Here is a 25,495-nt window from a genome sequence, read left to right as displayed (position 1 = left end):
ACAAACACTAAACCAACGCCCAGAAATTAATAGCCAACATATGACTGCAAACACACAATTGCCTAATAGCGTAGAAGAAATGCTGATAACTATAACCAACACAATGGTAGCTAGAGCTTGTATACAAGCTACATCAACACACATCGATATCCAAAGCGGTTTCTTAATAGAAAACCTCTGGCCTCACTATGATCCATAAAGCCAAAAGGACAAGTCACAGTCTTCGTCAAATAGGCCAGTCTCCTGCAGTGCCTATCAAAAGTATTTAAGAGGCTGCTCATGAATATGAATACGTATAGAGCCACACCTACAGTGCCATAATGGCTTCCCAATACACCAATCCGGTTTCCGCAAAAAACGGGGAACCATTGAACAAGTAAGCCGAATAACCTTCGAGATACGAAACATATTTGAAAGTCAATAGTATTGCACCGCAGTTTTTCTGGATGTCGCCAAAACTTTCATCTGCGTTTACACAGCAGATCTTCCAACAACCAGGCTTAGAACAATCATTTGCTGAAGATACTGCCTGCTAGCCGATTCTAGTCGTTCTAGTTGCCTTATAAAAGCAACACAACACTTATCAGCTTATCTCGAGCCTTTGGAAAAGAAAGAGCAAAATGAGCAAAAGAGCAAACACGTCAACTTAACCCTAAACAGACAAACTTGTCCCCCACCATTTTTGAACAACATTCATATTCCGCAAACAACTGGAGAAACTTATCTTGGAGTTCACCTTGATAGAACAGCCAAAAGAACACAATTAAAATAGAAAGCAAGAAGCCTACATTGGTTAATAAGCGCCCGTTCTCCGCTTAAATTGGAGTACAAGGTCATCTGTACAATGCAGTCCTCAAAACAATTTCCTGATATAAATCGACTCCGAGTTCAAATGTGCTGGACACCAACTGCGTATGGTGGTAAAAAATAAGACACAATGGAAAGCTGTAAGTGACAGTGGATCCAAAAAATATAGAAGAGATCAACGAGAAGGTGGAGGAACTACTTAAGATGGGGTGTAAAAAACTCTCAAGATAAAAGAGGCTATGTGTCGACGTTAGAGAAATTAATGCGAAATCCATTAAAGACACGTTTTCGATGCCACGCATCAACTATATATTGGACCACCAGTCATGTTCATCAGCAGCCTAGATCTAAATAACGGCTATTGGCAGGTCATTTTGGAAGAGACAACCGGACAATTCACGGAGTTAACCGTACCTGGTAAATGACTCCATGGAAAATAATGACGTTCGGATTAATTTCGGCATCGGCAACCTTCCAAAAGGCAATAGATTAAGTGATTTAAACGGAAATGCCACCCCATGCTTTCGCAAATCAAGACGACGATCTACTCCAGAAAGCCACGTAGTTTGATTGGTGGCGGTCCCAGTGCTGGCCTGTCCATACTTTGAGAAACTGTTCACTCTGTATTTCCTGGCAATTCTAAAGCCTGAAAACGAGGAAGGCGAAAAGGTTATCTCATAGTCGAGTTGAACCCTCGGACCCTCGTTTCTGAAAGGATACCATTTCAGGGTAGTAACTGATCAATGATCACATGACATTGAAGTGGCTAAACAGAAGTTTAAGTGGCCAAACAGAAGAGTTGCAAGTTGTAGCATTATAACTCAAAATAAGTTTCCGGAAGGGACAGCCGATGCTTAAACCAGACAACCGTTGCTGGAAACGCTGGAAATAGCAACGGAGTTAGCATTGGTGGTTGGGTGCTAGATGCGCCAAAAAAAAAGATCCACCCACAGAAGTTCCCGGATTACGTGATAGAGGGCGGGTCTTTATAAAGACACATGCAGTGCCGACGACCCGTCAACCTGGGTATGATTGTATTGACTCAATAAAACCAATTATTCTGTCCAGTTGTGCAGGCTGTGTACGATAAACGGCTAAACTTATTTCTTTAGACGGGTTAGTAAAATGCGTATTTACTACTAAGCTACCCCTCCACCCAAAAATTTTGTTGCGAAATATTTAGCGAAAGTTTAATTCATTTATTTTAATAACTATATTTATAATAAGTTTTTATTTAACACAACAATTATTTGAAATCAATAAGGCTTCGAGAGAGAGGCTTATAACTTAAGAGCCTTTTCAAGGAGAGCAAATCAACATCATAACCTATATTTAACTTCTGAGAGCAAAGGTACTTAACTAACTATAAAACATTAAAGTTAACGAACTGGTCATCTGACGATTCTACACAAAATGATATGAATGTTTTATTGCTATGTGATAATAAATTTTAAGTCATAGTAATTACAAATACATCTTAATAAATAGTAGTTGAACAACAGCGAAGACAATTAATTTTAAAAGAATATTTATAAAGGTCCAAAAAGATTCACTGCCGGATGATTATCAGCTGTGTTACCCAAAAATTGACCGTAAAGTTCTTTGTACCGGTCTAGCGAAAGACCTCCACGTTTCCGATCATCGTCCTAAAAGAAAAAGCAACATATTTTTAAAGTTGTTATATTATAGGTAACTTTTTAAGCAAACTCACGTTTAGCAATGTTTCAAAGGCTTTGTCAATTGGGGCAATGTCGTCGATGGCTATTCTAGTTATGCAGTTATAACGGTATTCTTTCACTCCAACAATTCCATCGCTGTCTATGTCAAGCAGTTTAAAGTTCGATTCAATGAATGCCCTCATGGCCTATAAAAAGAAAAAAATTTAAAATCAAATATAGACTTTATAGCCGTTACTTTTGCTATTTATTTGTCGCTATTAAGAAAGGATTGCACAAAGTGTGCGGTAAAACGATTTGTTGGGAAGAAATTTTCGCGCTATCTTGATAAAAGGATCAACATTAAATGAAACTCATAGTAATTTACGCTCTATTTAAAAGCAAGCGCCGAAATAAAGCATTAATTCAACCGATGCTGAAAAAATTCTAAGCCGCACCTTATAAAAGTAAAAGAAGATGTTTGTACGCAAATTTAGAAAGATGCCTTGCCGTTTTTACTGTACTGTTTACCTATTTATCTGCTTAAATTCAAAAGAATAGTTGTCTACCAAGAACTTGTTAAGGGAATCTACTCTTCCTGATTACCTGCGTATTTATGTACAGGATTTGTATTAAAAATTTGAAAAGGATTGGTTCATTAGATTTTGAGTTCTGATGTTCACCGACTTTCAAAATAACGTTTCGGGAAAATCGATTTAAAGTAATCGATTTATAAGTATATAAAATACGGGCAAATTCGGTCGTTTAAAAGGCTGTAACTCTGTTAGTTTGACTCTAATTGACTCAAAATTTTTACGCAATGTTCTCGACATATTGGTCTCTTAGAAAAAAATATAAAAAACAAGAAAGGAAGCTAGCTTCGGCAAGCCGAAGCTTATACAAGGTGTGTGTCAAAAGTTTCCGAACTTTTCAAAAGAAAAAAACTACAAAATAGTTTAGAATGAAACTTTGCATTTATTCAAAATAGTCTCCCTCCGACTCAATACAACGATTTGCACGATTTAAAAGTGATTCGAATGAGTGTTTTAGCTCGTCAACCGGGATGGCCTTGAGTATGTCGGTCGTCGCCTTTTCAATGGACTTTATGTCATCAAAATATCTTCCTTTCATTGCCAATTTTAATTTTCCGAATAGGAAAAAGTCACACGGAGCTAAATCAGGTGAATATGGTGAGTGGTTGACGGTTCGTGCTTCAATAACGACGTCTTTCGAATGCTGAATGCGAAGCGCCTTTTCGTGCTCTTTGAGTGTATGTGGAACAAACCGTGCACAAACCTTCCGCATACCCAAATGCTCAATCAAAATGCGATGAATAGACTTATAGGATATCTCCAACTCCATTTCCATGTATCTCAACGAAGATTTTGGTTCTTTTTTGACAAAATCACGAACAATTTGAATGTTTTCATCAATAACAGCACTTTTCGGACGGCCCGAACGTTCGTCGTCTTCCAGGCTTTCACGACCATTTTTAAAACGATTAAACCACTCGTAAGTTGAGGTACGGGATAGACAATCATCACCATAAACTTGTTTCATCAATTTATGAGTCTCGGTGAAAGTTTTACCGAGTTTAAAACAAAACTTAATAACCGCTCTTTGCTCCATGATTTTTCGTCGACCAACTAACACAAGGTACTGTCACTTAAAATGCAATAATTCCAATTCCACTGTTCCAAATGTCTTGAAATTTGGAGGGAAAATCGGTGAATAATTTATCTTTCAAACGCATACACTCACACAAAGATGGCGGCACCAGAAAATGCCCTGCCAGAAAAGTTCGGAAACTTTTGACCCACACCTTGTATACCCTTGCAGTCATCAAATATGTCGAACAAAATGCATAAAGGCTAAACAATATCGAAGCTATGACGATTTTTCTATTCATTTTCCATATTTTCGACTATAGATCATATGGGAGTTATATGATATAGTTGTCCGATTTCGATCAAATTAAATTCGTAATTCAAGAGACGTAAGAAAACTCTATATTTCAAAAATCATACTTGTCTGATGAAAAACCACGATGTTATAATTTTTTTTCCGTTATTTCTATATATCGAAATCGAATCGTCGTCGCATGCAGACGTATATTTATTGTGCTCCGGAAAAAAAGTATTCAGTAATATCAAAAACGTGCAGTGACTGGTTTCGTAAATCAACAACAACGCGAAAAGAACAACGCTTTCATCGATGAAATCGCTAATGCTTATATTGATTAATTAATTAATACTATAGAGGTTGCCCAGTAAAAAGGAGCTGAAAAGTCGCATCCACCAGAGGGGATCTACTGCCCGCACCCAAAATAATCAGTTCATAGCCTCCAGGTCAAACCCTGAAGTCTTCTTATCGACTGCAGCCAGATCCTCACTAGGACCCATAAACTCTGCCAAAAATGTCACATACGCAAGCGCTTTAAAATCAGGACTGGCTACCCCAGCCCCAAAAATCTCACTTCCGCAATCAGCACACCAAGAACCGAACACGGCTCAGCAGCATCAACCGCCTGAGCAGCCAAAAAGTAACTTTAAATCTTTGATATGCAGTCTACAACAAAGCCTTACGGAGTTTATGTCGTTTATGCGTACAACTATGCAAGATCTAATGCGAAACCAAAATCTACTTATCTATGTAGGATTGGTATTGTATAGTAGGATATCCCTACTGTGTGTAAGATAAGGATCTAGTATTAAGTATGAAGTATTTAGTATTTAAGTATTAATGTTACGGATGTTAAGCTTTTAGAAATACGGACACACTCGAGAATAAGTTACAGAACCGACAAGTCGAAGCTAAGAGAAAAGAGGCTAAAGAAGAGTGTTAAAAAAAGTTGTAAAAGAAGTTGAAGAAATATAAAGAGGAAAACGCGAAGTGTTCTGCAATTAATAAAAGCATTAAGAAGATTCTGGAAGTTCTATTAAATAAACATTTGTGGGTGACTTTTATAAGTTATACCCTACAAATATTGGGGGCTCGTCCGGGAAATAGAAAGAACATTCTGGAAATTTCTTTTGCGTCTTTTATATGTGCGGATGTGTGTGTTCCCGTTGTGAAAAACATTAAAAGCGCAGTTTGACAGAAGTTTTGTTGGAAAAGAGAGGATTGAAGACTGTGTAAAATCGAAGCGTCGCTGAAATTCGTGGAAACCTTTTCCGAGAATTGGCGAAAAGATCGAGGGTTGATGGCGTCACACAGACAATCATAACGACGTGAAAAGTGGCAACCGCGCATTTACTTACACACAACGATCGTCAAATCGGTGTGAGTATGTGTGTGAACCACTAAGCAGGAGTGTGCAAGCAAGATCGAATATTGACGGCGTCGAGGGAGTTACAGTTGAAGGGGTACAAATCTAACGACACAGAGGTCGTGGATTGGCAGGCTGCAACAACAACAACGGCTAGAGAGTCGTGAAGCAGTGCGACACAGAAGTCGACTGCTACAACAAGAGGTGACGGCGTCGAGGGAGTTGCAGTTGAAGAGGTGCGAATCTAACGACACAGAGGTCGTAGGTTGGCAGGCTGCAACAACAATTGTCGGTCGGTGGCGAAGCAGTGCGACACAGAGGTCCACTCCAGCAACAATAACTGCCGGAGGGCGGTTAAGCAGTGTATTCAAGGAGTCTGCGAGGGAGTTGCAGTTGAAGAGCGTCAAATCTAGCGACACAGAGGTCGTAGATTGGCAGGCTGCAACAACAATTGTCGGTCGGTGGCGAAGCAGTGCGACACAGAGGTCCACTCCAGCAACAATAACTGCCGGAGGGCAGTAAAGCAGTGTATTCAAGGAGTCTGCGAGGGAGTTGCAGCTGAAGAGCGTCAAATCTAGCGACACAAAGGTCCTAGATTGGCAGGCTGCAACAACAATTATCGGTCAGTGGCGAAGCAGTGCGACACAGGGATCCACTCCAACAACAACGAGAAGTGACAGCGGCGAGGGAGTTGCAGTTGAAGAGCGTCAAATCTAGCGACACAGAGGTCCTAGATTGAGGTCCACTCCAGCAACAACAACTGCCAGAGGGCGGTAAAGCAGTGCATCCAAGAAGTCTTCGAGGGAGTTGCAGTTGAGGAGCGCCAATTCTGTGCGACACAAAGGTCGTAGATTGGCAGGCTGCAACAACAACAACGGCTAGAGAGCCGTAAAGCAGTGCGACACAAAGGACGGTGGCTACAACAAAGAGGAGTGACATCGTCGAGGGAGTTGCAGTCGAGGAAGGCCAATTCTGTGCGACACGAGGTCGTGGACGGCAACAACAACAACAAACCAGCAAGCAGTGCTATCGACAAGGGATCGGTAAAGTAAAGCTACGTGAGATCGTGAGTTTTAAGTACGAATTTTCCAATTGTAAACCTAACTATAGTTACCCCTAAGTCTATTGCTCTTAAGCATACGTTAACAATTAAGTATGGATGCATAAAACAATATTGTCTTTGAAAGTGGAGGAGTTACGGCAACAGCTTAGAGCTTTAGAGTTAGAGTCTACTGGCAGGAAAGCAGTGCTGCAGGATAGGCTGTTAGAGCATTACAATCTAGGAGATGTCGAGGAGGATGAAGAAGAGCAAGAGACGCACTCAGTTAAATCTAGCGAATATCAAGAAGCAGAGACAGATGGTTTTAAGAGCGCATCAAGATTTACGCTCAAAGATGTTCAAGATAGTGTTTCACATTTTTCAGGATCAGATCAACCAGATATAAATCAGTGGGTATCTGAATTTGAAGATTGTGCTGCAACGGTAGGTTGGGATAGCTTACAGAAGTACATTTACGGGAAGCAACTGTTGCAAGGAGCAGCAAAATTATTTGTGAGAGGTCTAACAGGTGTTAGAGGATGGGAACAATTGAAAGCAAAACTGCGAGCTGAGTTTGGCAAAACAATGTGTGCAGCTGAAGTACATAAACAACTTATGAACAGAGTAAAACTTGATAAAGAGTCGTTAAGTGAGTATTTGTATAGCCTGATTGAGATTGGGAAGCAAGTCAGATTAGACGAAGCAAGTGTCATATTGTACTTCGTGGATGGTGTTCCAGATAGTAAATTAAACAAGAGTAACTTGTACCGATGCAGGACACTTGATGAATTGAAAGCAGAAATAGAAATTTACGAAAGGATCAAGGATAGTACTAAGGGCGTCAGTACAAGAAAACCCATCTCCCAAATTAAGAAGAAATGTTTTAAATGTGGCAAGGAAGGACATTTTTCAAAGGAATGCAGTGCGCCAAGTTTATGCTTTAAGTGCAACAAAACTGGTCATTTTGCTAAGAATTGCAACCAGGAGAAAACGATCGAAAAGAATGAGAAAGTAGGTGTATTGAAGTCTAAACCGAAGTCAAAAGAGCAAATTAATACGGTTGTTTGGCTAACAAGCTTTTTTACTAGCCAACAAACCAAATTGGGACCTAATAAACACGCACAAATTTTAGGTTTATTTTATATATAAATATAATGTTTATTAAGTCGCACAGCACTTAGTTTGAGTTTTTACGAAATAGATCAGGCAGGCACGAGTTGCCTCTGATTTCAAAGCGATAAAAGGTTCGAAATAGATCAAGCAGACTCGAAGTAGTCTTTGATCAGAAACGCAAGAACTTGAGACGAATTGCCACGACGAACGACAGTTGACGACTCATATATTGATTTTAGGCTGCACTCGGCTGAAGGCCAAGCGCGGCGAATATATACATAGATGAAGATAACAGATAAAGTCGAAGATTGCTTCGCAGAGCAATTTACAAATTTAAGAGAGTTTTGTTTGGTGCTGCATAACCAAACATCCTCCCCCGTTGGAAGACCCGGGGTTTCAACTTCATCTTGGATAGGCAGCACACATAATCTTCGGATAGCTCGTTTAATTGTCCCAGTTGCAGTTTTTAGGGCAGCTACACGGACAACTTTGTCTTCTCCGGCGATCAGCTCGACCACTCTAGCCAGGGGCCACTTAAGTGGAGGAAGGTTCTCGTCCTTCACTAAGACAACATCGTTGATCTTGAGATTTGGATGATTGGTGCGCCACTTAGCACGCTGTTGAAGAAGTGTTAGGTATTCTTCTCGCCAACGGGCCCAGAAAACCTGCTGATGGTAGGATATTCGCTGCCATCGATCCAATCGGTTGCAATTTAACAGTGTGACATCAGGCTCTGGAAACAACACCAGAGGAGCGGTGCCAAGAAAGTGTGCCGGAGTTAACACATCCAAGTCGGCTGGGTTCTCTTGCAGTCGTTTGTAGTCAGCTGCAAGGTGGTTCATCTGGATAGTGCGAAGGAGCAACTGCGTTCCAAGCTGAATATGCTCGACTGTAATTCCAGAGTGCCGGATGCGATGTCGAAATTTAAAGACGTATGCAAATACATGGGTCAGCTTTTGCCAAGAATTGCTGAACTTGCATTGCAACGTCATGTCATTGGAAGGCGTGGTATGAGCCACGAGCGAATTTCTCATTTCTGGTAACGGAGTGATGGCAGAATGCGGGGCGGGCCAGTGAATTCTGTCATTGCACAGGAACGATGGACCTCTTGACCATAGCGATGACTCAAGCAGCTCGCTTGGAAGTGATCCCCTCGACAAAATGTCAGCTGGGTTACAAAATGTGGGTACATATCGCCAATCCATTCCGTTGGTCAGCTCCTGTATCGAAGCAATTCGGTTTGCGGTGAAGACTTGGAACCGGGAGGGCTCATCCTTAATCCACGAAAGTACGACGGACGAGTCGGACCAGCAAAAGAACGGGCAAGAGAAAACGTTCATATCACGGACTTCTCGGATGAGTTGAGACAACAGCAGAGCGGCACGAAGTTCCAATTTGGGAATCGTAAGCGTCTTCAGCGGAGCCACACGAGACTTAGCACAGAGTAGCTGAGCCTCTCTACGACCTTCTGATAAAGACACAGCGTAGATACATCCACCATACGCATTTATGCTGGCATCGCTGAAACCATGGAGCTCTATGATGCCGGCAGGCTGAACAGCTAAGCGAGGAAATTTCATTTGCTGGGTGCAAGCAATATCAGCTGTTAACTTCAGCCAAGACGAATTTAGCGCAGAGGAAAGGCTCTCATCCCAATCCAATTTCTCCTTCCAAAGCTGCTGCAAAAAGATTTTTGCTTTGGTTATGACAGGGCAGATGAGGCCTAGGGGGTCATAGAAGCGGGCTATTGTGGACAGCACGGACCTCTTGCTAGGTTTTAAGATGCACTGCATGGGAGAGAAAGAAAACATTAGAACGTCTGAAGTAGGATCCCAAGCGAGCCCCAGCGTTTTGGTAATGTCGCTTCCATCGTCGAACTTCAGGAATGTTTCCCTTTCTGGCTCGGGTGTTTCCTTAAGAACAACGGGGTCATTAGAGCACCATTTTCTCAACTTGAACTGCCCTTTTCCAAGCAATTCCTGGGTTTGACGCATGATCTCTAAAACATCTTGAGCGGAGTTGCCACCAGTAATCAGATCATCAACGCAAAAATCCCGCTTGAGAATTTGGGAGCCAATGGGATACGAATTCTCCTCATCAATAGCAAGCTGATGCATGGCCCGCACAGATAGAAATGATGCAGGCTTGGTTCCATAAGTTACTGTATCCAGCCTGTAAACTTGTATCTCCTGGCTTGGTGAATCTCTCCAAAGAATGCACTGCAGAAAACTATCGGGCTCGGCAACTCGAACGCAACGATACATCTTGCAAATGTCACCAGTCAGGGCCACAGGAAACGTTCGGAATTGAAGCAGGGTCCGAAATAGTTTGGGCTGAATGGTAGGACCAGCCATAAGGACGTCATTCAAGGAAGATCCAGACGACGTTCGGGCAGACTCATCAAAAACTACACGCAATTTCGTTGTGGTGCTGTCCTCTTTGAAAACGCAATGATGGGGAAGATAATACTGGCAAAGACCAATTGAATCTTTGCTAACGAGTGACATGTGATTCAAGTCCAAATATTCACGAATGAAAGCCGAATATTGAGACTTGAGCTGCGGGTGACGTTGAAGTTTATGTTCCAAATTCAAAAAACGACGATAAGCGTGAGCATAAGAATCTCCGAGCATATCCAAGCAATGCTTTAACGGAAGGCGAACAGAGTATGCTCCGGTAGCCAGGCGAGCAAAGTTGGTTTTGAAATGTTCCTCACATTCGAGCTCCTCTTTGGAAAATTTGCAGGCGTAATCAGGAACACTCTCTATTTCCCAAAAGCGTCGAAGTATTTCATCCAATGGCGACTCAACTTCTTCGACGGAAGATACAGACGTCTGAGCTGCAAGAGCCGATGATTCACGGTGTTCTGAGCCACCTCCTGCGACGACCCATCCTAGACGGGTTTTTTGCAGCAAAGGAAGACCAGGAGTGAGTTTTATTTGACCCACACAAAGAAGCTCAAAGAAAAGACTTGCTCCAATTAATAAGTCAATTTTTTGAGGTTTGTGGAAATCCGGATCGGCAAGCTGAAGGTTTGCTGGTATATTCCAGTTCTCCGGACTCATAGGCAGGCTAGGCTGGTTTCCCGTAATCGTTGGAGCAACTAAGGCAGAGATCCTGGTTGTATAATTTGAAGTTTGGGACTTCAAGCTAAATTGCACCGATACTCCATCGGAGTCGAAGTTAGAATCTCCAAGTCCGGAGACAAGAGTAGACGATTTTTCTCTACGAAGCTGAAGTTGATGAGCAAATCGGGAAGTAATGATATGAAGCTGAGCACCACCATCAAGAAGTGCACGACATGGCACCCAGGTGCCAGAACGGCTTTGAATGTTTACAATCGCAGTGGCTAGTAGCACATAATCGGCTTGAGGATTTTAGGCGATCAGAGAGGTAGCATGCGAGGGAGCTGATGAGTTTGCGGAACTATGCGAAGTATCCAAAGTTGGAGATGGCGCAGCCTGAGGACAAGCAACATTATCACGAGGTTGATTTGAAGATCCTGGTGACTCGAAATGTAACAAGCTGTGATGCTTGGATCCACAGACTCGACAAGAACTAGACGCACAATTTTTGATCTGATGGCCCTTTCTTAGACAATTTAGGCATAAGCCAAGTCTTTTCGCTCTCTGAAGACGAAGTTGAGGAGTTAAATTAGTAAACTGATTGCAATTATAGACTGAATGGTTTGCGCTATTGCAACAAACACAACCATTGGCAGTCATATTGGTAGCAAGAAACGAGTTTTTATTACTAGAACTGTTTCTGCCCTTTACGATTTGAGGTTTACTTGCGTAAATTGCTGCAACATGCTCCACATTTTCCAATTTTAAGCAGCGCTTGTCCAAAAAATCCAAAAATTGTTGGCATGTCGGAACTTGATCAATTAATGCCGTTTCCTCCCATTTTGCCTGAGTCGAGGTGTCCAATTTCTGAAGCAGACTGTGGATGATGATGGATCCAGAAATTTGCTCAGCAGTTCCCATCGACTGCAATGAACGCAAATTTGTGTTGATTTTGTCCGAAAACTCCCGTAACCTCGCCGCTGTCGCATTCTCTACCTTCTGCATGCCCAAAATCTCTGCGATATGTGCCTGAAAAATAAGACGTTTGTTGTTAAAGCGTTTTTTGAGCAAATCCAGAGCAACAGCATAGTTATCATTGCAAATATCCAGCGAGCGAACAGAATCCAATGCGGAGCCTTTCAGGCACGACTTCAAATGTTGGAGCTTTTCCACGGGCGAAAGATCAGGATCTTGATCGATGATGGTCGAAAACATGGAGAAAAAGTTGGCATATTCGGTGTAGCCACCACTAAATTCGGGCAATTTAATTTCCGGGAGACGAAGCCTTTTGTTAGGCTGACCAGCAGCGGAATCCATGGCGAGTTCCTGGCGCAACGTTGAGCACGGCAAACTGGCCACCTTACGCTTACCAATCTCCTGGAGCACAATTGATTTTGCGGATAAAATCAATTCCTCAAATTCATCCTGCAGCGGACTACCGATTTCATCGTAGTCAAGCTCTTCGAGAGACCCATGAGCCAGGTTAATCGAGACTTCGGTTTTATTCAGCAACTCCAGTCGCAAACTAAGTTCTTCTTCAGCCATCAGGGAAATTCGATCGAAAGTCAATGAACTTTCAATGCTTTGCGCATGCATGAAAATTGACTTAGATTTCCTTTTATAAAACTGCGCCTTGTCGATGTTGACAAGAGTAGTTTCCGTTGACATTTTTAGCCGAAAATTTATTTATAAACAAAGTTCAAATAATTGCAATTCGCGACGAAGAGGTTATGGCACAGTTTTGAAGCTTTGACAGTTTTGAAGGCACTGGCGCCAAATTGCAAGCCTGAATCGACCACGAGAAGTAAATGCTGGCTTCTCTTCTGCTAGCATTAAAACCAAAAACAACCATCAGCTGCAGATCAACGAACTTGCGAAAAACGTTTGACAAGCGAGAGCCAGAGCGAGAGCGAGATTGAGAGAGCGATACCGTACGAACCGATATGAGAGCGAGATGCGAAATTATGTGTTCATAAATATGAACGCATGTGCAAAATCAACCCTTTTTGCGCAGGTTAATTTTCTACATTTATATTTTCCAAAATGATTAACTAAATGTTTCGATCACGTCGGGGTCACCAAAATGTTTGGCTAATAAGCTTTTTTACTAGCCAACAAACCAAATTGGGACCTAATAAACACGCACAAATTTTAGGTTTATTTTATATATAAATATAATGTTTATTAAGTCGCACAGCACTTAGTTTGAGTTTTACGAAATAGATCAGGCAGGCACGAGTTGCCTCTGATTTCAAAGCGATAAAAGGTTCGAAATAGATCAAGCAGACTCGAAGTAGTCTTTGATCAGAAAAGCAAGAACTTGAGACGAATTGCCACGACGAACGACAGTTGACGACTCATAATTAATTTTAGGCTGCACTCGGCTGAAGGCCAAGCGCGGCGAATATATACATAGATGAAGATAACAGATAAAGTCGAAGATTGCTTCGCAGAGCAATTTACAAATTTAAGAGAGTTTTGTTTGGTGCTGCATAACCAAACAACGGTATTATGCGTAAATGACGTACATTTTGTCGCAATGATAGACTCAGGATGCGATTTGAGTTTGATGAGGGAAGATTTAATGGAAAAGCTAAAAGGAGTTCGTCTAAGGGAGGAGACAAAGAGCTTGCGAGGCATAGGGAATGGAGAGATTAAGACGATCGGACAGTTTGAGACAGTAGTATCAGCAGGGGATGTTTGCTTTAAGAAAATTTTAATGTCATCAAACAAAACGACATTGAGTATGCAACCATCATTGGAAACGACGTTTTGAAGGAAGTGGACATCATTTTTAGCTCAGGTGGAGTAAAATTCAGAAAAAAAGAAGTATCGGAGATATTTGAAGGATTGTGCGTGAGTGAAATGATCGCTGAACCAAAAACCCCCGATGAAGTGCAGTTAAATCATCTTAGTAAGGGTTTGAGAGATGAGGTTGAACAGCTGATAAACAACTACAAAGCAAAGAAAGAAATTGAGTCGCCAGTAAAAATGAAAATTGTGCTTGAAGACGATTTTCCTATTTATCAGTCGCCACGTAGAATCTCATATGAAAATAAGATGATCATTGAAAAACAGGTTCAGGATTGGTTGGAAGAGGAAATCATATCACCCAGTTGTTCTCCATACGCAGCACCAGTAGTTCTGGTTAATAAGAAAGATGGTTCAAAAAGACTTTGTTGTGATTTCAGAAAAATTAATTTGAAAATAAGAAGAGACAATTTTCCAATGGCGTTGATAGATGATGTACTTGACAGATTAAAGGGAGCGAAGATTTTTTCAACATTGGATCTTAGAAATGGTTACTTCCATGTTCCTCTTGAGTCAGATTCTAAGAAATACACTGCGTTCGTTACTCATAATGGGCAATATGAGTTTAATTTCGTACCATTTGGAATATCAAACTCGCCAGCAGTTTTTTGTAGATATATAAACGCTGTTTTGAGAGATTTGGTGCAACAGAAGAAGGTGATAGTCTACATGGACGATATAGTTATCCCGACAGTTGACGAAAAGGAAGGACTAGCAGTTTTGAAGCAGTTTCTAACAGTTGCGAGCAAAGCAGGGTTGCGCATCAAGTGGGAAAAATCCCAACTTTTGCAAAAGAGAATTAAATTCTTAGGGTTTGTTATCGAAAATGAGTCTATTTCTCCCTCACAGGACAAAATTGAGTCAGAGTTACACTTTCCAAGTCCAAACACGAAGAAAGCGTTACAAAGATTTTTGGGTTTAACTTCGTACTTGCGAAGATTTATCAAGAGCTACGCAATAGAAGCAAAACCGTTAACTGACATTCTAAGAAAGGAAAGTGAAAGAGCAGATAAGAAGTATATCGAGTTAAAGCAATCTGAGGTAGTAGCGTTCGAGCATCTGAAACGTTTAATAGTTGAAGCTCCAGTGCTGAAGTTGTTTGATCCAAAAGCTGTCACGGAGGTACATACAGATGCCAATAAACACGGATTTGGTGCCATGCTAATGCAGATGGATTCAGAGGATAGACAGTTCTATCCAGTTGAGTTTATGAGCTGTAAAATTAGTCCAACCGAAGAGAAATACAGCGCATATGAGTTGGAGGTACTGGCTATTATAAATGCCATTAGAAAGTGGAGAGTATACTTACTGGGAATTGAATTCAAGATAGTAACGGATTGTGACGCATTTGCAACGACAGTAGGGAAAAAGGATGTACCGGTAAGAGTAGCAAGATGGGCAATGTTTTTGGATGAGTATAAGTACAAAGTCGAACATCGCTCTGGCAGTCTTATGAAGCACGTAGATGCTTTAAGTCGAGTGTCATGCTGTCTTTTAGTGGAAGCATTAGGGTATCGTTTAAAGGAAGCGCAGGACAAAGATGACAGGATCAAAGCTGTGAAGATGCTGTTGGAATCTGAGAAAACCTATGAAGACTATTTTGTGCGAAACAATATTCTTTACAAGGATCCAAATAAAGAGTTATTGGTAGTACCAGAATCAATGCAGGATGAAATAATCACAAAAGCTCATCGAGAAGGACTTTTCGGAAGCAGGAAAACGAGAGAGTTGGTAGAAAGACATTATTCTGTAAACAATATACAACCGAAGGTAGAGAAAATAGTTCGAAATTGTGTAGAATGTCTGATTGCTGAAGCTAAACGTGGAAAGAAAGAGGGGTTGTTATGTCCGATTGACAAAGCACAAGAACCGTTAGGAACATATCACGTGGATCATGTAGGACCTCTGACAGAGACCAAAAAGATGTACAACCACATATTTGTAGTAGTTGATGGGTTATGTATGGTTATATCCCACTAAATCTACAGGAACTGAAGAAGTGTTAGACAAGCTCAAAAAGCAGGCGGCAATATTTGGTAATCCGAGAAGAATTGTAACAGATAGAGGAACGGCGTTTACTTCGAGTTTGTTTAAAGACTACTGTGAGGAAGAAGGAATACAGTTGTTGCACATTGCTACAGGGATGCCAAGAGGTAACGGACAGGTAGAGAGGATCCACAAAATTGTTATTCCAATGTTAAACAAACTCTGCCAGGACAATTCAACCAAGTGGTATGCACATGTAGATCGGATACAACAGATTATAAACAACACACCCCCTCGAAGTACGAAGTTCACACCATTCTCAGTGCTAACAGGGTTACAAATAAAAACAAAAGCTGACGAAATCAGAGATCTTTTATTAGAAATGGATGTAAAGGCATTAACAGAAGAACGTGAAGAGATCAGGCAAAAAGCACAAGAAAACATAGAGAATATCCAACAAGAAAATAGAAAAAGTTTCAATGAAAAGAGAAAAATAGAAACAGAACATGAGGTAGGAGATTTAGTAGCAATCAAAAGAACTCAATACGGAGCAAAAATGAAGTTAAGACCAAAGTTTTTTGGACCTTATAAGATAGTGGCAAAGAGAAATCATGGACGCTACGAGGTAGAAAAAAGTTGGTTGCCAAGAAGGTCCCAATCGCACGTTTACAGCAGCCGAGTTTATGAAAAAATGGGTTTAGTTCGGGACGAACTAAGATTCAGGATGGCCGAATGTAGGATTGGTATTGTATAGTAGGATATCCCTACTGTGTGTAAGATAAGGATCTAGTATTAAGTATGAAGTATTTAGTATTTAAGTATTAATGTTACGGATGTTAAGCTTTTAGAAATACGGACACACTCGAGAATAAGTTACAGAACCGACAAGTCGAAGCTAAGAGAAAAGAGGCTAAAGAAGTTGTAAAAGAAGTTAAAGAAATATAAAGAGGAAAACGCGAAGTGTTCTGCAATTAATAAAAGCATTAAGAAGATTCTGGAAGTTCTATTAAGGGGGTCTTCCTATGTGACGGCCTGTTTTTTAGGGTTATTTTAGGATTTTTTTTTAACGACCAGTAAATATTTAGAGCTTCAAGTTTTTTATCATTTATTAACACATATTTGGACAGTATAAATAAAAAAATTTCAGCAAAAAATATTCGGTCAAACTAGAGTTACAGCGCTCTGAACACCCCCACCTCGAAAAAAAGAGCTCCCACTTCCTCCACGATTCCGGCTGATCGGCTTATCAGAAAAAAAAAAATAAACGGCGTTTTAATTTGTAGGCTTAAATGCACGGAATGAACTACAATCAAATGAATATAAAAAAAATTGGATTTTTGATAGACATTTGAAAAAAAGTTGCAAATTTGGCGTTTTTTTTTTTGTTTTTTGCTATAAAAAAATCGAAGTTTTGAAAATTTTCGATTGATAATAGTTCATTCCATGCGTTTACATATATTGCGTGTGCCCTGTAAATTTCAAGTAATTCGATCCAGCCGTTTCTGAGATACAATGGAGGAAAGTTTGAAAAACACAGTTTTGAGAAAAACGCGTTTAAAGTTTCTAACTGCCAACTCAGCGCTTCGAACCGGTCTTTCTTTTACCTGCTGTATCTTTAAAACGACTTCGAATTTTCTAAAATCGCTTTACTACCGTATTCTAGACATGTTAAGGGAGCAATTTATGAAAAAAAAAAAAAATCGATTTTTTCAACCCATCACATAGGAAGACCCCCTTAAATAAACATTTGTGGGTGACTTTTATAAGTTATACCCTACAAATATATGCTGGTTTCACAACAAGCAAAATAATGACTTCCCTACGAATATCTACGTGGAACGCTAACGGCGTTTCGCAGCATAAACTCGAGTTAGCGCAATTCCTTCTAGACAATCAAATCGACGTAATGCTGCTTTCAGAAACACATCTTACAAACAGATACAATTTCCAACTACGAGGATATTCATTCTATGGCACAAATCATCCAGATGGTAAAGCACACGGTGGGACTGGAATTTTAATCAGAAGCCGTATTAAGCACGAAATTTGCTAAACTACCTACAGGCCACATCAATAAATATACACCTAAATACTGGCAAGCAATTTACTTTAGCCACCGTATACTGCCCCCCACGCTTCACTATAGCCGAAGATGAGTTTATGCAGTTTTTCAACTCACTCGGAGACCACTCCATAGCAGCAGGAGACTACAATGCCAAGCACACACACTGGGGATCTCGTCTCGTGACCCCAAAAGGAAAGCAGCTCTATAATGCAATTATCAAAGCTAAGAACAAGCTAGACTAAGTTTCTTCTGGCACACCAACATACTGGCCGAAAGAAACTTCCCGACATTCCTAAAAATCTGATAAGCGCCGAATGCCTTTCGGATCTTTCATCTGACCACTCGCCTGTCCTCTTTACTCTACTCCGACACCCAGGAACATGGGATCACTCATCAAAACTGACCTCACATAAAACCAATTGGGTTAAGTACAGGAAGTATATCAGCTCACACATTGAGCTGAGTCCTCACCTCAGCGACGAAGCCAACGTAGACAGTTTTGTTAATTCACTGGAGTCTGTACTCGTCTCTGCAGCTCGAGTTTCAACACCTCAAACTATAAACACACAATGCATTCCATAGAAGACCAATCTACAAATCGAACAGCTCGTCCTCGAAAAGCCACGCTTACGTCGAGAATGGCAATGTCACAGATCGCCATCTGCTAAGCAACGCTTAAAACATGCCTCACGTCAACTTGATCAAGCGCTACAGCAGGAAGAAACGTATGTCCACCGCCGCTACATAGAGCAATTGTCAACTAACAGTACAAAACACTCGCTATGGAGAGCTCACCCAACTATGAGCTCACCGAAAGAAACCGTGATGCCAATTAGAAATTCCACAGGCGGGTGGGCGCGCAGCGACGCAGACAGAGCCAGCACGTTTGCCAAACACCTTAAAAATGTCTTCCAACCAAATCCTGCCACCAATGCGTTTACTTCGCCGACTCTATCATATGAACCCCAGCCTCAACATGAGCCAATCGAGTTTCGCCCAAACGAAATCGTTAACATCATCAAAAGACAACTTAATCCGAAAAATCACCGGGCTGCGGCCTCATAACTCCCAAAATGATCATTGAGCACATTGAAGCCAAAAGAACACACGTAAAGCTAAAAGCCAGCAGCCTTCATTGGCTTATCAACGCTCGGTCATCTCTTAGCCTTGAATATAAAGTCCTGCTGTACAACTCGGTCCTAAAACCTATATTGATGTACGGCTCCCAGTTATGGGGGAACGCCAGCAATAGCAACAGTGACCTAGTTCAAAGAGTTCAGTCAAAGATCTTGAGAACAATCACCGGGGCACCGTGGTACGTTCGCAACGAAAACATACACCGCGACTTAAACATTCTACCAGTCAAAGAAGTGATCGCTGAACAGAAGGTAAAGTACTTAACCAAGCCATCGGTGCACCCTAACCACCTGGCGAGAGGTCTAACAAGGTTGAGCAACCAATCAGCGACCGACCTGAGGGACGCGCAACCAGAATGCAGTCTTAGTATACTGTTAGTTAAATTTTAATGTTAAGATTCGCCAACTTATTGTTAGTCTCAAAATTAAGTGTAGATTCAATAAATAAAAGCAAAGCTATAATAAAAAAAAAAAAAAAAAATTTCTATATAGATTTTTCGATCTTTCCTATGGCAGCTGTAAGATATAGTTGTCCGATTTTTATGAAACTTTTTCTCAATATAAGAGTTCTTAAAAAACTTAATATTCAAAAAATCATGCTCGTCGGATAAACAACAAAAATATTTTTCGATCTCTCCTATGGCAGCTATCCGATATAGTCGGCCGATCCGGCCCGTTCCGACATATATGTTACACTGCGTGCAATAACTTTGGGAAAGTTTCAGCAGGATAGCTTTAAAACTGAGAGACTAGTTTGAAGAGAAACGGACAGACAGACAAACGGACAGACAAACAGACTGACAGACGGACAGACGGACAGACAGACAGACGTACATACATATTTGGATTCTGATCGTGATGCTGATCAAGAATATATATACTTTTGGGGTCTCAGATGCCTCCTTCACTGCGTTGCAAACTTCTGACTGAAATTATAATACCCTTTGCTCTGAAAGGGTATAAAAATCGAAAAGTTAATTTTTAAAACCTTATTAACCTGATTATTATTATCGTTTAGTGAGCGGTAGAGCATAGAAATGTTGGAGATTTTGGAAAGAGAGCCGTTTCTATTTTCCGGGGAGGCCTTCTTGGTTCGGAGACCAGCGCTCTACCTGCTGGTCTACAGACACCTTCAAATCTAAGTTCTAGAAAGTTAAGATATAGAGCAGCATGGTGTTTTCTATTTCTACGTTTATGAAATCGAGAGTGAGTTAAAATAGGAGAGAGGGCTTTTCGGGCTCCACTCAAAAATTTTTTTATTTTTTGTGAAGTGCTCTTGCTAACGAAAAATTCGATAAAAATGACTTGGCTGTGCCGCATACAGAAAAATCATATCACTGTTTTGGCAAGAACTTTGTTATATTTTTTTTTTTTTTGTCATTTTTGGTCATCCGTTTAAAAAATCAGTTTTAAAATTAACATTTTAATATATTTCGTTGAGATATTCCAAATTTTGAAAGGCTCTTTTTTATTTGGCTTCGGCATAGCTAAATCTGAGAGACAAAGGCAAGTCCCTCTCACGGATATCGTTATTCGATCTTAATAAAACATTTATTAGGCATTTTTTCGAAATACACCCGTTGACCACTTTACTTATTCTTAGTGTAATCATCCATTCACTCACTAACAATGTCTCTTTTTTCAAATTGTTGGTCAACTAATACCAAAGCGACCTCACATGCATGGGCTGTCATCACCGTGGCGTGATGGAACTCATGCAGCATGCATAGTGCTGTAACCTTTTTATTTTTGGGGTGATTCGATGCGTAATTTTTACACTATAAATCAGGCATCTGCATCTTCCTCACCAATAATTTTTTTTTTTAACATTTTATTTATTTATTGGATCTTCTCAACGTTCTTAAGAGACTAATAATAAGTATAATCTAAACTTAACAATGATATTTAAATTCGTTTCGCTGTAATCAGGTAAAGCCGCTGAGTCTGTTGAGCTGTCTCGCTAATAAGTTTAGGTGTGATGTTAATCTTGTTTTATAGTTCATTGTTTCGCTCTCGATTTCTTTCTTAACGGGTTTTAGGTCTAGATCTTTATGGATGTTGACATTGCGAATATACCAAGGGGGTCCCAGTGATTGTTTTCAGAATTTTCGATTGCGCACATTCGATGAGTTGTATGTAGCTGCTACTTGCGTTGCCCCGAAGTTCGGAGGAGTTATTAAGTAGTACTTTATAGTCTAGTTGCAGAGGCGAGCGGGAGTTAATAAGCCAATGAAAACTGTTGGTCTTAAGTTTTAGAAAGGTCTTCTGGCCGTCGATACAAAGAAATAGGAATAGGGCGCTGCAATATTCTCTATGCTCAAAGGCAGCACGTATTTCAGATGCTATGCTCGATATTCCCAAGCTTTCTCCTCAATCCAAGCTGGTGCAAGGGAGTCAAACTTTTCCTATCAAGTACACAGTAGTAGGTGTGACAGTAGTAGTGTTTCAAACAACTTTGATAGGCAGGGCAGTAGATATTTGGGTTCTTAAAGGCAGATCGAGTTTAACAAGTGCCTGTAAAATTGGGTGAGCTCTTTAGAGCGGAAATTTGTTGCAGGTGAGAGAAAGTTTTTTTACTTAAGGACATTGATCTTCGTTTTTTTGTTTTTTTAAGAGTCCTTGACAATTTACAGGAAGCTGCCTTAAGTCTGCTGCACTGTTCTTGTTACAGCAAAATCTGTTACCTAAAGAGTTTGTTAAGCTGCATTAATTCCTCTCTTGCTATATTGAACCGTGGGTTTAATTTACTGCGGAAGTTGTTATTGGGCCGCTAGATATTTTTATGCGAACTGAAGTGGACTGAAGGTAGTTAGTAGCAAAAAGCTTGCAGAGCAATATGGCTGATTCCCTGCTTTTTTTAGGATACGTACCTCTGTACGCTTTGCTGTCCGGGTGATTGGTTCCGTGGAAGATATACCCGGTGAGGTCAAAATGGTTTTTGTTTGTTAGATGGGTTTCCGATAGGAGCATGAAGTCAATATCGTAAGTATTTAGGGATTCTAGGAGCTCATACTTGTTGGCTTTCCAAAATATTATGGAAGTCATTAACACTGCCTTTTGTTTTATAAGCATTTCCAAGAGAATGTTTTGGTTTCGTGCCAACTCTTGAAGGGAACTTTGCATCGAAAGCATAATGGTTGTATGCGAAGCTAGAGTAGCTTCGAGCCCGCTCGGTTTTTGTAAATCGTTTGTCTTTTCTGGGTGGGCGGGGGATTTCTTTGTTGTTTGAGCTTTTTGTGCTGGCAGCGATTGATCTATTGATTCTGGCAAATGGTGGTCCTCATTGTTGGGTATCGAAGGACATTGGCAAAGGAGACTCCAGGGGTGGTTGTGCAGGATGTAGTTTGGTTGGGAGGCATGCTGGGCAGTAGCTGTTTGGTTACGTTTTTGGTTTAGTCGGCTCTTGAGCTCTTTGTAGACTGGGCAACCCCTGTAGTTGGCAGTATGGTTCCCGTCATCGTTGCTATACATCCTTAGTGCAGAATCTTCTTTGTTTTAAAGATCACTGCACGCTACACAGACTGTGCGTATGTATGCCAATATTACTGTCAATTCACGCACTCCGCGGTAAGTCTTCGATGAAGAAGCTTGTTAATATGGTGAACTTCTTAGGGTTTATGCACTCGGGCGCCAGTTCGATCATAAATAGGGACTGTGTGATTGTTGCCCAGTTAACCATGTTCGTAACTTGTTTCTTCAGACCTTCCGCAATGTCAATTACCGGGTTGGATGGCTCTTTTCCTTTTATAACTATTTGGAGCCCCATCCTGTTTTTCAGAAGATAGGTGTAGTAATGTACAGACGAACCATCAAGAAATTTCGTAACAGAGCGATAATTTTGTTCCTTGTTTACCTGCAGTTTTGTTTCTTGGACGTCTTCCATTTTAATAATTGTAATGTAAAAGTGGTTGGGCCCAATCTGCTGCTTGAGCTCACATATTACGTCAGAGCTGTTGTGCCCCCTAATATAAATTGGGGCGACTTTACAGCTTTAGAAGCTGCATGAGTTTAATTTCGGCATGTTTTCCATTTTACTTTGTTGCGGGTTGAACTTTCGTTATAGTTGAACATACCGATTGATCCCGATCTGTACGAGACCACCTTTTGCAAGCTGTTTAAGTTTTAACAATTTTTTTTTTGTATAAAAATTTTGTATAAAAATTTAGAGTCAATCAGATTCTAAATAATAAAGTTACAACGTTTGAAACGACCGAATTTGAACGTATTTTGACATATAAAAATACTTAAATCGATTTTCTCGAAAACGTTATTTTAAAAGTCGGTGAAAATCAGAACTCAAAATTTACTGAACTGAAATTAACAAAAAAATTAACACAAAAAGTTTTAATTTTCTCGAATACATTAGACATCGAAAGGTAGTTTTTTCAATTGTTCACTTCCCCTGACTTCATGCAGCAGTAGTGGCTATCTGGCTTTAACATTTTACATTTTTGTATGGTAAATTTGACACTCAGCTGATTAAACCTATTTAAAGGATAATTTTAGGGTAAATTTGGTTTTAAGAATTTCTTTAAGAATTAATTAATTGTTATGCAAAATATCGTCTGGAGTATTATTGGAACATTACGTACAAACTTACGTCATCACAGTGAATGGCTCCTAAACCTTTTCCGATAAAAACTATCGCCTTATTTCAAAAATAGTGGAACTACTTTCTATTGTGTGTACACAATTTCGTTTTTCGACTATTTTAGCATATTATTATAGCTTATACATTATATGTATATGTCTAAGACGTTTTCTGCATTTTACCAATTCCTTTATCGGATTGAGGACTGTGAATAGTTTCACAATAAGTAGATTGGTTTGAGTATGGGTTTACTGTCATATAAAAAAATGAAAAGATTTAATGGACAATTTGTTGGTCCCACACCTGCTAGTCTAGATAAAACAAAAAATACTGATCTTTCTGTGCGGTATAGAAAACCTTGATTGGAGATAGCTCGTTCTTATGGACCTTATTCTCAGTGGTCAGATTTTCTCGCAACTTTCAACATGGCCATTGGCGATGATGACAAAACTACAACATCTAAGGTCTAGTCCAGGCGGCGTGGCACTGTAGCTTGATAATATTTGGTTTTAAGGGTTTCGAGAGGAGAGCTTCGTGATATTATGATTTCCCATTTTTTGGATGAGCTATTACATGGATCGCGGTCAACTTGGTGGCCGCCAGAGCGATATCTGTCTTCGAATGATTGCAAGTTGACACACAGCCTCCTCGTGGCGCCTCCTGGGTAGCCATCTTTGCATCCGCTAGATACCGAGCCAATATGTTCAGCGAGTCACCTTGACGTTAAACGGTTGAGCGCAGGGTTTGGAACCCGCCTCGTAAAAAGAAGCACAGTGAAGACCAAAGCGAAAGCCTCGGATCAGATCCCCCCTTATGTTGACGACCACCGCAAAATGAAAAAGGACTACGATTTGAGGATATGCACCTGGAATGTCCGAACCCTTAATTGGAAAAGTGCCTCTATCCAACTGGCGGATGCCCTCGGAAATGAAAATGAGATGGACAGGACAAGAGAGCAAACTGCGATATCTACTACAGCTGCCATGCGGAGAGGCGCGAGTTTGGATGCTGATTTGTAGTAAGCCGGAGACTTCGTTACCACGTCTCCAATTTCACCCCAGTGAGTGAACGGCTGGCTACAATCCGCGCCAAAGCTAGATTTTTTAATCTTAGCATAATTTGCGTGCACGCCCCGACGGAGGAGAAGGACGATGCTGTCAAGGATGCATTCTACGCGAGACTCGAGGACATATACGGCCGCTGCCCAGACCACGATAATGCTCGGGGACTTCAACGCAGAGGTTGGGCGCGAACGCATCTTTGACCCCACCGTCGGTTTATTCAGCCTCCATGAGACCACCTCGAACAACGGTCTCAGGCTGATTGATTTCGCCGCGGCGCGAAACATGGTAGTGAGTAGCACCAGATTTCGGCACCTCGATATCCACAAGGCCGCATGGCTGTCCCCTGATCAAAGAACGCGAAACCAAATTGATCACGTTGTGATAAATGGAAGGCATGCCTCAAGCGGGATGGACGCGTACGTTTCGTGGAGTCAACATTGACTCGGACCACTATCTTGTTGCAGCTAAGATACGCATGCGGCTATGCAGGTCGAAAAACATACGCCCTACCACGCAACGAAAGCTAGACGTCACTATGCTGCGATTACAACGGACAGCAATGGCCTACTCCACTCACCTCTCCGAACTGCTCCACCAACCTAACCCTCTCCCTGTTGACGCCGGCGGACTCTGGGCACACATATCCCACTCCATGCAAGCTGCTGCTGATACAAACACTGGGCTCAAGCGCCCACCCACACGGAACCAAAGGTATGACGAGGAGTGTCGCATCGCAGCTGCAGCAAAAAAACGCCGCCCACAGAAAATCGCTGCAGTCTGGCGCAACGCGAGCTACGTGTGAACGTTACAGGGAGAAAAGAAAGGAAGAGAGGCGACTTTTCAGACGGAGAAAACGGGAGCAAAAAAGGCGAGAGTGCGAGGAACTTGAGGTGTT

At 41.0% G+C, this 25,495-nt stretch overlaps 1 protein-coding gene across 1 annotated transcript in view; it reads right to left on the bottom strand.

Annotated features, from left to right (window-relative positions):
- Positions 1-1,985: 1,985 nt before the first annotated feature.
- LOC108101730 (sarcoplasmic calcium-binding protein, alpha-B and -A chains) overlaps positions 1,986-25,495 on the bottom strand; it is a 71,179-nt gene continuing 47,669 nt past the window's right edge. Inside the window, exons 5-6 of the mRNA XM_043208743.1 lie at positions 2,519-2,671; positions 1,986-2,453 (exon numbers count right to left, since the gene is read on the bottom strand). Coding sequence (XP_043064678.1) covers positions 2,337-2,453; positions 2,519-2,671 — 270 coding nt within the window. The 3' untranslated portion in view covers positions 1,986-2,336. The remainder of the gene's footprint in view (positions 2,454-2,518; positions 2,672-25,495) is intronic.

This window comes from Drosophila ficusphila, unplaced genomic scaffold, assembly GCF_018152265.1.
Source record: "Drosophila ficusphila isolate 14025-0441.05 unplaced genomic scaffold, ASM1815226v1 contig_636, whole genome shotgun sequence".
In the NCBI taxonomy this organism is placed as follows: Eukaryota; Metazoa; Arthropoda; class Insecta; order Diptera; family Drosophilidae; genus Drosophila; species Drosophila ficusphila.
The sequence above is the reverse complement of the archived record's forward strand: the minus strand, read 5'-3'. Positions and strand labels throughout refer to the sequence as shown.